We start from the raw sequence: 15,846 nt of genomic DNA on the forward strand, positions 1-15,846 counted from the left end.
GGTTTTTCAGATCTTTTGATCTAATGGACAAAATAAAATGCAATTTACATAAAAAATGCACCGAAGACAACAGAAAAACATACGGCGCGTCAGCTTTCGTTTCTGCTCTGACAGCCAGAAGACCAGCCGAACGCTGTGAGTGTGTGTTAGAAATCAGGAATGGTGAGAGAACATTGTGCTTGGTACGTCTTTCGTCTTCAAAACAAACTCGGATCTTCAGCCGACAAAGTTTAAATCCCGTCTGGCTAGAGTGCTTCCCATAATGTTTAGGCATTAGGTCAGTAGGAGAGTCTTTTTGTGGCTGTTTGAACACATGAGCGTTTACACTACGACAGCAGTCCGGTCTAATGCGTTTTCAACTACCTCTGGTCAAAAGTGGACAAGCTCAAAACGTTTTAGACCCAATTTACACCTGTATTTAGCGTCGTCCACTTTGTAATGGTCTGGGGGTATGTTCCTTTAAGACCCAGGTTTGGGGTTTCCCCTGGCAGTCACACAGAGTTGGACAGAGGCTGAGTTATGCTGTGCCATTCTGTATTCTTTTTGCGTTTCCCTCTAAATTAAATATATTCGTTCAAGTTAACCTGTGTCGAATGCATCCTTACAACACATTAGGTTACAACCTGTGATCCGATCGACCAAAATGCATCGTAATACCATAGGTGTAAACTGGGCCTCTCATATACGTCACAATATGAAAGAAAAGATGATCACAACTTCTGTTTCATGCTGGCTTTATTTGAAACAAATAGTGACTGCTTATGAAATGAATAAAAACATGGACATTAAACATTGATTTGACTTTAAACAATTTTATGATGCATGAAAAAAGATGTGTGGACTGAAATGAGGAACATGCAGAGAGATGATATGAAACTAGCACAGCTAAAATCAGTTTCCTGGGACAGTGATCAATCAAATGTTAGACCGCCGATGGAGCGACTGACCAATCGGGATTGGAGGAGCACATTTCATCCTGAAGTTGCTCACTATTTTTAGCCCACTGAATTTTTCCTGTTTGCAGATTCTCATCTAAGCACAAAGTGCACTAAACTCAGGAACCCAAATGATTCCCAGTATAGCATGTGACGTGTTTGCACAAAGTCACTTTTTAACTCACTAAACAAAGTTTTGGTTAAAAATAACATCAGACTGGACCTGTCTGCATTGATTGTCCTTGAGTGTTGATGTCACTGAAGATAAACTCACACAGATATTTAATGTCATTATCCATGAAACCAGATATCTTCATTATACAAATAACCAACATTAATGAACAAGATAATAGTCCAGATAACAAATGTACAATATCTTTGACAAAATGTATTTATCAGTTAGTGCCTGCTTGAATAATGAATGATGAACTTTAGAATATATAGTTTTCACAGAAAACAGACACTTTGTATATCTATATAACATAAAACATAAAAATCATTACATTTGTTTTTAAGAAGGAGGCCAAAGATTATTTTTTATTGGTCATAATTTCATTCAAAAGAAATCAGCGATAAAACACGGACCATGTGGAGGGTGAGGGTAAGATGAGACAGCATTTTCTTCAGTTGTCCTGTATTTGGGGTGAAATAAAACAGAGTATTACTGTAATTCTATATAGGAGAAAGTGATTGAGAAGGAAAACGCTGACACCTGCTGGACGTTACATGATACATTTACCCTGGCATTTACAGCTTTACAAATTATATTTTGGTGTTTTGCGATTAAAATAATGATTCAGAGATTTTGAATTACTAGCTATGCATTTACCTGCTCAGTCTCACTCCGCAGAATATTTGTGACAAAAAGTCTAAGACAACCAATGAAAATATAGATTGCCTTTTTTCCATAATAAATAAATATATATATATATATATATATATATATATATATATATATATATATATATATATATATATATATATATATAGCATTGGTCTCTTTTTTTAGCTTAGCCTATACCATGTTCTGCTCCAGTTCCTGTGTGATATTAATATTAGAACAGAAAGATGTAACAGAAAGTCGTAACATCTACATTAAGAAGGTTCAACTGACCTTTAATGTAGGCCATCACACTTTTCATTACCAGCTAGAATCTCTTTAGAGGCCATCTTATTATTTTAAGCATTAGGGGATTTATCAGTATGCCAAGATACATTACCAGCATTAATAAAGTAAATTTCTAAGTCATTTTTTTTCAAGCCTTTTAACAAGTGAGGACCGGTAAAATGTCCTCACAAGTAGGTTGTCATAATAGTTCACTATATAAGTGAGGACATTTGGCCCTCACAAGTATAGCCACAAACACACACACACATACGCTGTCAAAAATGTCGACTTTTTGACTTTTACGTCTCAATATCGACTTTTCAACTCATAAATATAGCTCAGCATGCCATAATTCCGCAATTATGATTTACAAAAGAACGATTTTGTTTCGTATGTGACGAAACAAAACGAGCTTCCAGAGATAACACGGCAATAACCGTGAATTTATTTACTACAATGACTCAGATCACTCGACGCCAACACAATGACAACACATGGGAAATAAACCCTTGACCCCGCCCCTCTTCCCTGTCTTTATCCCTCTCAGCCAATCCACTTCCCCAACACATGCTTTCTCTCAACCAATCAGCGTCGCCGTTACACGCGCATCCTTTCCAACAGACCCAAAGAAGCTTAAACAGAGTTAAGATGGCGGCATGTGGATGAGGAGGTTGTATATTTCAGCTCTTCGGTTGCTTTTAGCGAAGAAAACACATTCTCAAACCTAACCCGTAAAGAAAAGAAAAAATCCCCCCACAAATTAATTTACCCGGGACCGTGTCCATGACGTCCATTCACTTCGTGGTTCACCCGTTACCCGGGACCGAAGACCAGCTAAATGACAGGTATTTATAAGAAAGAAGCGGTTTACAATCAGTATTTACCCTTGAATGAGGTGAAAGGGTTTTCAAAAAGTGTTAATAAAATATATAGAGGATTTTAGGGCTGTTGCAAACGCTCAAGGTTGGGCATTTGGGTCTAAAAATAACGAGGCCCGGCTGACTGGAGACACAATGCGGGTTGGGGGATGGGGAGGTGAAAAGAGAGGGAACTGCGATAAATTCATACTTTCACACCCCAAATAAAGACTTGTATTTCAAATGTACGCTTTATTTATTAGGTTAAACTTAAGTTCTATATGATACACCGAATGAATGTGAACAGAATTGACGAATAAAATCCTCTCAGGTTAGCCGGTTAGCCTTTAGCACTCCGCGAGCTCATCTGTTTAACGTTAATTAATTTATCCTCAATAAATTTGTTGGAAATGATATCACAATCACTGTTTTGATGCTTACCCGTACGGATTGTTTGATATCCAGGGTTGGATTGGTGAACAGTTCGTTATGACAGTTGCCTATAAACGCGAAGACGCGATGTTTTCTGCTAAAGATGGTCTCTAGATAAAGAATTGCAATGTTTTTGTGTAACGTTTTCATAGATCTTGAGCAGAGTTTTATTTCTTTGTCATGACTCGTGACATGTAAAAAACCCATTCCGAAAGCTTTAGTTGTAACGTCACTGATAGGTACTGTTTGTTTAACACTTGAAATTATTTAAAGGACGTAATTTTCGTCAACTTGACTAGTCCGAATGATCCCATGCAGTTGGTCGTGGAGGTGATTGCTATGGCTGATGATGACAGCTGCATGAGGAACCCATGTGTTCAGCTGATGGCCAGTGTAACACTGAAGGCATCTTTGGACAAAATGGGTGTTGGGAATCTGCTGTTTAATGATGTTTCTTTCAAAGCTGTGTGTTGGGGTTTTCCCACTGCAAGTCTCCAAGCATTCCACTTTAATATACTTCTAGCCCACCAAAGATCCCTTAAAATGCTTATTTTGTTCTCAGTTTTGGAAATGTATAGCCTATCAGGCGTACGTATTATATAGCTAAATGAGATCCACAAAGGTTTAAATATAATTTTGCCTTTAGACACTATATTAAAAACATGAGACCTTACACACACATATTTGTGTGTGCAATGCATTATGAATATTTTTATATTGAATTTGTATAGTAACATTACTATCATCACAACTTGTAATTACTTTAATGAGCTCATTGTTTGTTTCCTTAAATTAATTCAGGATGTTAGCTAACTGCATGATTTGTATTATCTTTGATCTGTACATTTCTGAAATATGGACAATACTTGGACACAATCACCTCTGATAACAGATCTCTCTAAATCAGTGTTTCCCATGACAAGTTGTCAGGTGAGCCGTAGAAAATGAGCAAATTCCTAAAAATAAATAAGAATATAATCATCGTTGTCGGCCGAAACCTCTTATCTCTAAATCTCGTCATTTTAGTTTTATAAAATGAATGCTGTTGGTTACCTTTATGTCTGTATGTGGGTTTTACGAATGTTTAACCAAAACAAAAGCATGTAAAGGGGTTCGGACTAAACCTCGTAACTCTATTGGCTTCTCAAACTGTCAGTCAAACCTCATAACTCCACCCGCCTCTATTGTGAATAACGTGACATGCACAGTTTGGAGACTGTCTCTGCTTGTTTGCAATGCAAGGGTAAATAAAGAACTGATGCGTGAGTAAAAGTACAGTGTTTTCTGCACTCAAGAAACACTAAGTCCATAAAGGCTAATGTTTTTTTTTTTGTATATGAAGAGCGGAGTCTTAATCTGGTATTTGTCATCTAGTTGAAGCAAATATGCTGTTTTAAATATCCTGTGTGCATAGCGCTCCATCTTTTGTATCATGACATTTTGATAAGATTTCAACAAGAAAACCGAGCACCCATATAGCTACAATAAACTTAAACCTATATTATCCTGCAAGTTGATGAAAATGTAATGCGATGCACTGCTTTAGATGACAGACAACATATAGCCTATCTGTCATTTGAGCTTGATTTTTCATAAAATGTTAGGCTAATAATGACACGTGCATGTGTCTAACCATAGTTATATAAAGCCACAATACCAACTTCGACGGTTTAGCGACATTAAATTAGTTGTTTTATCATTACCAACATCATCATATAACTTAAGCTCAAGTTTCACAGTAAATGTGAGTACTACTTTTAATATAATATCTAGTTTTAATATGCCATTTGAAGCAATGCATGCTTGTGCAATTTTGTCATATTTTTATATAGTGGTGTCCCAAAAATAATTGGGAATTATACTTATCAAAACAAAGGTTGGGAAACACTGCTCTGAATTGTAATGTATAGGTTACTATAGCCTAAATGTAGCCTAAATGTAAATGATTAAATATTTTATAAGTATAAAACATTTTTTAAACCGTAAAATGACAATACTTATGTCTTATTTTCCTAAATGGTCTGATGCGTTGCTGTGGCTTTTGAGTAATTGAGAGTACTAATTATTTTGGGGTGCTGTTTTGTTTATATATGAGGTAATTGGTGTCATTTTTAGGCAATTGATAGTCACGATATTAAAAGAATAGTAAGCGTTTTGGAAATTTGGAATTTAAAATGTTGTGAACACTTGTTTCATGCTGACTTTGTGATCATTTCCAACAAAGGGAAAACATGCATTGCATCAAGACTAAATGCAATTGAGCCATTTTTGTTAGTAAACTTAGCACTCTGCTTACATATTGTCATCTTGCATTTCTCGTTAATGTGTGTAGATTGTGGTGTTCTTTACAATCTGTGATCCCCCCAGACCGGATGTAAACTTGCACTAGTCATTAACGTTTCAGCTTGTACGCGGACACTTTCATCCTTCATTCTTCACTGATACGTCCTGCAATAACGAGCTGTGACGTGAAGGCTTTTCTGCTGCACAGCTCTGACAGGAATCGAGGGACCTTTCTGCACACGTGTCCCCTTCAAGCTGGATTCAGCATGATCTCTGTAGCTGCTGCGCAAGGATATTCTGTTGCAGTATGTGTGTATTAGTCTTTGTAGCTGATGTTGGGCTTTTAGTCTGTATCAGAAAGTACAATGCATTGCAAAGCTTGCAAGCAAAGAGGCTGTGTATGCATGTGTTATTGTTGCTTTGGCAATGTTAATATGTAAAACAGTCATGCCAATAAAGTGCTTTAAGCCCCCATTTTCCCAAGTATTTCCCTTACAGCTTAAGACAGGGCTCCAGACTAACATTTTAGAGCAGTAGCATTGGTGCCATTAAGTTCTACAGATGGTGGTGCCATCTTTGTTTAATCATAAAGGTAAAGTAAAAGGAGCACTCTTTACTTGTTTACTGTGTAAATCAGTAACAGTTTGAAGAAAAGTCTTTATTTTTTAAGACCCCCCCCCCCCCAAGTCAATGGCTAAGTCAATCTGTGCTCATCTACTGCCGTCTACTGGTTGTAGTGGTAATTTCATGTTTGTTTTTTTTAAATAAGTGTTTGTTTGCCACTAAGTTTGAGTTTTCCTACATCTTTAAACTTAGTTTTACAAATCATCGCAATAAAAATAACATTAAAATTGGATAATATTTAGAGCTTTGAGGTGCTGGAAGAAGTGTGAAGCACTTTAAAGCCCTTAAAAATGCTTCACTCTTTTAAGGTTGTATGAATAGCCTGGTAATACCAAACTCTGCTACTTCGCGGGGGGGCGTTTAAAATGATTGGTTACCCGTAAGCCAATCACATAACGTTTGGTTAAGAAGTGTGTTATGCGCCGACTCAGCCGCATTGAACTTCAACTGTAAACACATGTATGATGCGAAAACCAAAACCACCGAGCGAAATACCGGACTGGACAGATTATGTGAAGTAAAACTACGCATCCACGGTACAATCAGCGTCTACATCACGGCTCTCAGCCCGCCCTCTGTTCGTTGATTGGCCGGCTGTTTTGAGGCTGGAGGAAACAGGTCGATATCTCAGACTGAGTACAGAAGCGAACTGAAATTGAGCGGAAGTACGAAGTCTGACGTAGTCAGGCTATTGTATGAACCCTAAGATGAAAAATGTTTAAAAAAACAAAACCATTAGACTATTTCTGCCACAATACCATGGTTACAGTTAGCATTGCTTCTTTAAATCCATGGTGCATGTTGGTGATTTGTGGATTGAAAAGCCTTCTATAACTTGTTCGTTCATGGCACAATGCTCACGGTTTCAATGTCAGTGCTGTTTGATCTGATATCGGTGGTTTATTACAGAATTATGAGCCGAATATGAATGCCTACCACTAGATCTCGCTGAGATGCTATTCATTTTACGGCAAATTAACCGCGCTGTGTAGTTACAGTCGTGTGTTAGAGAACGGCCCACGAGTACATGTTCTGAGCTCGTGTTGCGCCGTCTAGTATTGCTCCGAGCTGATAAACGGTCCACGAAGCGAAACTCAAATGAGTAGCGCGGTTTCGTTTCACTTTTGTTTGGTTTGACGTTTCTTATCGGTTGGGCAAACGTGGTGGTGGCACCAGTGCAACCTCTTACAAAATTTAGTCTCACCAGCAGGAAAAAAAGGTTGCAAAATACAACCATTTGGTTGCAGTCTGGAGCCCTGTAATATGATGTACTATGCATCATGGGAAAATATTGTTTTTTGGCTTTTTTTTCTGGACGAGCTATTAAATGCATTTCAGGACTACTCTTGTTTTCATATTGAATTGATTTACAGAGGCCAGACATACAGAGGGATATGCTCAGTGGTTTGTAATGATTGTATTGAAATGAGATGATCTGAAGGCCTCACCGATGGGTTTAGATGATTGTATGTAATAATCTGACCATGCAATTTAGCAAACAACCACTAAGCTTTTTTTCATCATTTTAAAACATATCATGTCTTTTGAGTTCAATGGATGTTGTAAATGGGTTCAGTAGTGTCTCCATCACTTATCATTGTTTAGATGATGCTGTAGGCATGTTGCTGTACCGATGTGCTGAGTATGCCAAGAAAGACATTGGCTCTGATCCAAAACCTAGTGAGGTGCCTTGCGCTCTACTGCCTTCTAAGGTAGCGTCCTCCTACCTGAAATGAAACCTCAAGGGATTTATTTGGAGCGTTTTACGTACATAGGCAGCATCCCTCTATCATATACATGGTGCTCTAGTCTACACACAAAGTGTATGTGGTCCTATGGTGCCTTAAAATGCTGCCTATTTAGTCAGCTCACTAGGTTTTTGGTATGTAGCATTACAATTTTACTGCTGATTTGACACGCTTTTGGTCCAAGAAGAGCTTGAAGGGCTAAAGTTGGCCAATATCTGAGAAAAAATCTTTTTTCCTCAGCCAATTTGGACCGGGCTGCAAATCTACTCTTTCTTCATATGTCTCTGTCTGCTGCGCATCTGCATTTACTCATATGAAAGCTGCAGCACAACATGCGGCCTTCCAAGTATGTTATCTGTCCCACAGTGCACTTATACCAAAGGTTTCCTTGCTGAAATTGTTTGCATTTTGTTTTTGTGTGATTGTTTGGAGTGGGCCTAAACATCTCTCTATCTTTCATGCAGAGTCATTAATGAAATCGCATGCATTAATGCATTAATGAAATGTTTTTTATTTGATAGTGCGAAGATTTCCAGTGTAGCCTTTGTTCATTTACTTTTTTCCCCTTTCACTATTGCGGCTTGCACCACTTACTGTCTTACATTTTATTATTACCCGAGTTTTATAGTTGTTGTATCCTTATAAACTTCAGATTGGTCCTGCTTTCTCTTTTTAAGGCATGATTATTTAAAAAGGATGTATTGGCTGCTTGTATTTGCACAAGTATGCTGTTTTTAATCCTGTTGAGCTTTAAGGGAGCGCCTTAAAGAGTCAAATAATTCGTCATTTGATTAATTTGCTGATACATTAAGACCATATTATGTGAAAACATTACAAATATTTAGGCTACATGTTTATTACAAATTATGAGACAAGCTATGACTTAGGAGTCATTTGTTTTTTTAACCTTAAACTAGGCCTCCCGTTTTATTTGTATCTCCAGTATTCTGATGTATTCAGTTTTTGAAATTGCTTTTTCCAAATGTATTATGCATGTATATTAAACATGACAGTGCAGGATGATAGTTTCCCTTTTTTAACATCATTTCTTGCATTGTAAAGTGAAGGGTAAAATAACCTACCCAAGGCCACTTAATTCCTCTGACCGTAGCCATAATCGGTTTCTCAGTTTTTCTTCCATCGCCTATGTTTTTCTATTCAACCATAATATTCAATCCTCCAAAGGTTTTGGCCAGTTTCAGTTCAGACGTTTTGGCTGTTCCTCATTTGGGATGAAACCATTATTATTTTAGGCATTTACTGTGGACATTGAGTTTTTAATCGCATGCCTTTGTGTCTTACAGGCTCCGTGAAGTGTCGGAAAAGCTCAATAAATACAACTGTAACAGGTATGTTTTACCAAGTATTTACATTTTAATCCCAGTGGTTTTAGAATTCTTTCCACATCAATGAAGTATTGAGTTTTGTAAAAACACTTGGCTAACGTTTCTCTGTCCACACATCAGTCATCCACACCTTATTCCGTTGGAGCAGGCCAAACTTAAGCAGTGTGTGGTTGGACCAAATCATGCTGGATTCCTCCTTGAGGTAACATTTACTATGCAAGCACTGTTATTTATATCATTCATCGCTTTAGGCTTTTTCCTTATTTTAAAGGAACAATTTTCTCCAAATATGAATTTTATACCATTTGCTTGTACTCGTGTTGCTCCAAATCAGTCTGCTTGTTTTGTTTGTTTTTCTTCATAAAACTTAAGTTCACACTAGGGCTGTCACTTTTTATTCGATATTCCAATATGCATTCGAACATGACGTGAAATATCCGAAATCGAGCTATAAATAAACTATCCGGTTTTTAAAGTGCCATGTTTTGCGCATTTTTTACAGTCTATGATCAGACCGTTTGCTTTTTATTTTATTGTTTGCCATCTCATCCAGTAGCGGCCGCTCTAAACGTATTGTAGCGTAGGCCCATTACCAAATCAAGCGAATAATAGCCAATAGCCAGCTTGTTTTGAAAATGGAAGATAACGACAAGACTAAAGAGGCCGCGCTGTAATTCCTGCCTATTACACACACACACACACACACACACACACACACACACACAGACACGACCCACAGAAAAGACGAGTGTCAGTATCGAGTTCTCTTTTGGGCTTGAACAAACCATAACACACACATTATGCCAAATATCCGTTTTGTCGAGTGTCCTCATAAGAGCAGTCTTAAATCATTTAAATAAAGTCTTAAATGAACGTAGAGATTTGTGAGAAAATGGGACACGTGCGTGTCAGATCGCGTCTCTGTCAGCAGCGGCTGGTCTTAAAGTGTCATTAATGTTAATCAAAGAACAAAGGTGAGAGTAAATTACTCACTCAGACCCGGCGCCAGGAGGATTATTATACCGGTAGCCTAATAATCATGAATGCACTCCGCTTTCTTTTAACACATCTCCGGCGAACGGCCTTTTCACGCAAAAGAAAAACTCTTCATGAAGCGCAGTGAAATTCAGCGACCATGTGGCGTTTCCTGGTGGATCGAGGTTGTTCGTTAACTTCATTTTACATTTCACTCGTAGATATTCGAATATATTCTAATACATTGCTTGATATTTGATATCCAGGGTTCCCGCGGGGTCTTAAAAAGTCTTAAATTCTGAACTTTAAATTTAAGGCCTTAAAACGTCTTAAAAACAGCCAGATTTTCATCCGCGGTCTTACATTTCATTTAGTCAGGTCTTAAAAAAGATTTTACCCTCGTTCATTTCCAGAAACGCTGGCCGCTGAAAGTTATTACAAAGTAGCAAAAAAGTATCGAAGTCGCTCGCCAAGAGGCAGTTCACATATAGCGTCTTTTTCGCGCTCAAGTTCATTCAAATGTAGGCGCGCGGTAAGCGAATTGAAGCGGCGCGCTTATAATTGAAGCGACGCGCTTGGTTTTTTTCCAGGCGCAGCAACATGAAAAAAAGACATAAAGGATGCGGTTGCACCCAAACACTACGGGGGTTTTTCTCTTCTCCGTAAATAAATCTTGTAACAGAGCTTACAGCAAGTGTTTTTCGGCGGTGGAAATCCATTAGCCACTAAAACTTTTTTGTCATTGTGGAGAGCGCAGTGCATGGTTGCATAGCAACGACAGACGCCACGGGAAAATCGGACCGAGTTTTACTATTAATAATAAAAGATAAGCTAAACTGTATTGTAAATGTCAGTAAATCATTTTTAATAAAAAGAATGAGTCAAAAAAGATAAATTAAAGTCTGAAATATGTGAGGTTTATCTTTTTATAAAAACCTTTTTTGTCAACTTTATTTGAACTTGTACATGTTAGTATATAACATGTTGCAAGACACTTTTAAAATCTGGCTATCATTTTTAATCGTATTATTTTAATGTTTATGTTAGTGTGTATTGATGCTAATTTTATTTGTTATTTGCTGTTTTTCGACAAAACTTGGTGAATTGATTTCATTGTGTAGTATTAGTACTTTTTGAACAGGATTCTGTGATAACAGTGGTAATTTTTGGCACTATAATAATTAAATGAAATGTTCATGCCATTTCATCTCTAGTTATGATCAACTAAAATCAACTGATTATGTTTTTTACAGTAGGCCTATAATATGCAAAGTACAATTTTCTATAAAAAAATTATATCTGATTCTGTTCTTTTCTCTGACACGCGTTGTTGGGTCTGGAAGGTTACTAATGTGATTGCTTTATCTGTAAATTAAGTTAATGCCTTTTCAATTACTGAATTTATTGAAATAAAATGACTTCTTTGATTTGAATATTTTTTTGGCAATGTAGGTCTTAAATTTAAATCTTTATGGTCTTAAAAAGGTCTTAAATTTGACTAACTGAAACCTGCAGGAACCCTGGATATCCGTTCGAATTAATTTTTCTCAAAAGTGACAGCCCTAGTTCACACTGACCATGTTTGTCAAGCTTTACTGCCTTTTTACTGCTCCTGTGCTGCTTTTTTGCTTTGTTCCATTGAAGAAAAGTTGGAAAGTTGGAACGAAATGAGGGTGAATAAATAACGACTGCTTGTGTCTGATCAGCACAGAGCAATGTGGAAAATAATATACTCTTTTTGTTTCAGGATGGACGTATCTGCAGGATAAGCTTTGCTGTCCAGCCCGACCGACTGGAGCTCGGCAAGCCTGATGGCAATGATGGGTGAGAAATGAATACCTGTCAGACACATGGAAAATGCATGTTTGAGCTGGCATGCAAAATAACTAAACTAGATCTGTCCCTTTCGGTTATGATTGCTCTGGATTAATTTTGACCTATTAAGTTTGTTTTAGTTCTAAGTATGCTAACTTTTCAACCCATATGTTTAGATTAAAGGTTGTGTTGTAGGCTTTAAGTTTATTTTTATTATTGTGTTAGCATAGCATGAATGCACTTAAATATAAACACTATATACGATGCAGTTATTATCCCAGACATGTAACCTTCTATAGTTGCAATGGCGAAAATGCTTTTGTATTATATTGTATAATATTCTTATTAATGACAGGGTGTGAAATTTAGGCTTTTGTGGTTTAGATGGAAGTAACTCAGTAAATCTGAATCTACAGGCTTCAGAACATTATTATAGAGGTTTGGCTACCTTTTGTTGTCTGGTTTTATTAGCAATGTTTTTTTTATTATTATTGAAATTAGGGATGCACCGAAATGAAAATTCTTGGCCGAAACCGAAAACCGAAAAAGAGGAAACCAAGGCCGAAAACCGAAAACCGAAACACCGAAAGAAATTATGCCAATTATTAGTACGATTGCATTTATGGCTATGACTTTTTGCATAAATTGCATAAATTAATATTAAAGTTTCAAAGAATAAATCAATTAAAATTTTATGCAAATATTTATTTAGCACATTGCAAAGTATAAAATTAAATGTTTAACTAGACCCCACTCATGTGTACATTAAATAATAATGTAAAAGCCTACTGGCCTGCAGAAAGGTTTAAAAATGAAATGTTCTCTCATAAAAACAAACTGCATTTAGGTCAATACTGCCATAGCCCATATTAATATCTGCACCTATATGCTCATGCACGTGAGTTGCAAAAATCATAAACAGCTAAGGTAAACACACACACACCTCTGAGAAATGACGGCTGCTCTGCACACACACACAAGGTCTCTCACTCCCTCTCTTTGCCGCGCGCGCTACGTATGCGCGCTCATGCTCGCTCGCGATTCCGGGAGATTTAAACTAATTTGCGGGCATCAGGGAGCCGCTATCAATACGCGGGAGACTCCCGGAACTTCCGGAAGACTTGGGATGCCTGTGTTTTGAAAATCGCTGTCCGTGGGTCACTCTCAGATATATTGAAATACGTCCACACCGCAGATATGTTGCTTCAGACAAGCACGTGCAGGTCGCGGTATCTGCTGTTTGCGTCATCACAACATTTCGGCCGTATTGTTTCGGTGATAAAAGTATTTCGGCCGAAAACCGAAAATGCACTTTTGGGCCATTTTCGGCCGAAAATTTTCGGTGGCCGAATATTCGGTGCATCCCTAATTGAAATATAGAAAAACAAATGCACATTCTTGCTTAAAAATGATTTATTATTTGCTGGTACAGACTTTAAAGAGCATATCATATGATGATGATTATTATTATATATGTTTTAAATTAAGAGATCTATGAAAATGTATTGTAACTAATAAAATTCAAAACTTCAGAGTCTGAAAAGAGCATTTAAACACTTCAGTGAAAAACTAAACAGCAAAACAGCTTGTTACGAACATTATGGCGGCTTTGCTGCCCATTGCAGTGATTTGTTTGTGGTGTTTTGCTTGAACTAAGCAGGTGGGCTAGTGTTTCTCTTCCTGTTGTTTTTGTGATTGAAGCTATGTCGCACCAGTGCAAATCCCCTTTTGTGAACTGCAAGCAATCCACAGTGTTTGTATATGACCAAAATATTTAGCGGGCATGATGGCACATGATTTAGGGGAAATTTTTAGCAGTTCCCTGCCAGCCTTTCCTACAGCTCTTGCCTGAGGAATGAGCTGCAGTCAGTTCTGATTCCCAAGGGTGTTGCCATGTTAGTCGCCCCACAGTACAAAAGGGCCGATTGGCTCGTAGGACTGGGCTCTCCAGGCTCTGTGATGGTCCCACTTGTGGGACTATAGGTTTGTAACTGATCTCCCATCTTTTGTTTCCAGTTCAAAGTTGAGCAGTGTCTCAGGGGCAGGAAGGAGCTCCAGGCCAGGCAGGACTAGTGATCCGCCCTGGTTCCTGTCTGGTTCTGACACACTGGGCAGACTGGCTGGCAACACCCTTGGGTAAGTTGTGGCAGGGCTATCAGAAATGCAGCCATCAGGTAATGTTGGCAGCCTCACATGCGGTGGGGCCTTTGGTTATAAGAAATCTGTTTTAAAGATGATTTTCCTCTGTTTTGTTTGCATGCAGTAAAAGCCCCTCCTGAAAATATTTACACTAAAAGCCCATTTCCAGAAATATTAGTTTTTTTTTTTATATGTGAGACTCTAAATTACTAAGGAAAAATTAAAATGCTAGTAGAGCTGGGCAATAAAGATCAATTTTAATCAAAATAACAAATTTCAATCTGATAACTTTTTTACTATATATTTTATAGTTTACATATACGTGTGTGTGTATGTGTTTGTAATGAGAAACAAAATGGAGAAGTAGTCATTTTAAATTAGATTGAAAATGTTTAATTTTAAAATGAACAAGTAAAATATTTAATCATTTTAATTTATGAACTAATATAGAATACATAGTTATAAACTATTTATATGATATAATAATTTTTATTATTAATATATATAGTATAATATTGTAATTGCAACATGTTGTTTTACTGAAACATTTAAATATGAAAAATTAACATTTTGAGTCCCCATGCGAATTAATTTTAAACTGATTCACAGAATTAACTTCAATTTTATCACTTTTTTGTTTTTTACAATGAAGTTTTAATCAGAGACACTATTTAAAAACATCAGTCCTAATGCTCTCATATTCATGAGTCCCTAAACATGGTCCTTTGGAGTTCAATATCACTCAGAGAGTATCTTGTTGGCCGTATACTGATCCTGATTGTCGGTGTGCCTGACAGGAGCCGCTGGAGTTCAGGAGTAAATGGTGGCAGCAGTGGCGGCGGGGGCAGTGGCGGCGGAGGCTCAGGAGGAGGCAGCGGGAGCGGAGGAGGGGGTGGAGGAGGTGCTGGAGGAGGCGGATCTTCAGGCCGGTCCTCCACAGCAGCCCGAGATTCACGCAGACAGACCCGCGTGATCCGCACTGGCAGAGATCGAGGCTCCGGCCTGCTGGGCAGTCAGCCACAGCCGGTAATACCAGCCTCTGTCATCCCAGAGGAGCTCATCTCTCAGGTAAACTCTTGCTTCAGGAGGCCTGTTCATTATTTCTGACTTCTTAAGCTGGATGTGCTTACCATGGGTCTATTTAGTAACTCTTTTACATAAATCACTAAAACGTTTTTATTTTATTTTTACACTCAACAGCCATTCATTTTCAACTGAGAAACATTAGAGACAGTTTAAAAAGCTGAAATAATATTAGTGAAACAACCAGGGCTGCAACCAAACATTAATATTTGACTTAATTGGATAATAAAGCCTTTTTATTGCCCTTGTTTTATTGGAAAATAATTTAACATATAAATGCTTGCTAAACGTTGTGTGTAAAGGTTTGAAATATAAATACTACGATGTAAGTTTCATATAGCTTTTCACATTAATAAAATCTTAGTGAAGCATAAATTATTATTCTTATAATCATAAATAATTATTAAATTATTTCAAACCTTCACACAGTTTAGCATGCATTTATATTTAATGGTTTACACACACACACACACACACACACACACACACACACACACACAC

General features: G+C 37.5%; 1 protein-coding gene across 2 annotated transcripts in view; it reads left to right on the forward strand.

Moving 5' to 3' along the window:
- Positions 1–2,668: 2,668 nt before the first annotated feature.
- The window catches only part of ubr5 (ubiquitin protein ligase E3 component n-recognin 5), a 62,118-nt gene continuing 48,940 nt past the window's right edge, over positions 2,669–15,846 (forward strand). For both annotated transcript variants that reach the window (XM_084385662.1, XM_084385663.1), the window contains exons 1-6: positions 2,669–2,888; positions 9,292–9,336; positions 9,454–9,535; positions 12,056–12,132; positions 14,140–14,259; positions 15,060–15,330. In XM_084385662.1, coding sequence (XP_084241788.1) covers positions 2,827–2,888; positions 9,292–9,336; positions 9,454–9,535; positions 12,056–12,132; positions 14,140–14,259; positions 15,060–15,330 — 657 coding nt within the window. In that variant the 5' untranslated portion in view covers positions 2,669–2,826. The remainder of the gene's footprint in view (positions 2,889–9,291; positions 9,337–9,453; positions 9,536–12,055; positions 12,133–14,139; positions 14,260–15,059; positions 15,331–15,846) is intronic.

Source organism: Rutilus rutilus, assembly GCF_951802725.1.
Source record: "Rutilus rutilus genome assembly, chromosome: 17".
In the NCBI taxonomy this organism is placed as follows: Eukaryota; Metazoa; Chordata; class Actinopteri; order Cypriniformes; family Leuciscidae; genus Rutilus; species Rutilus rutilus.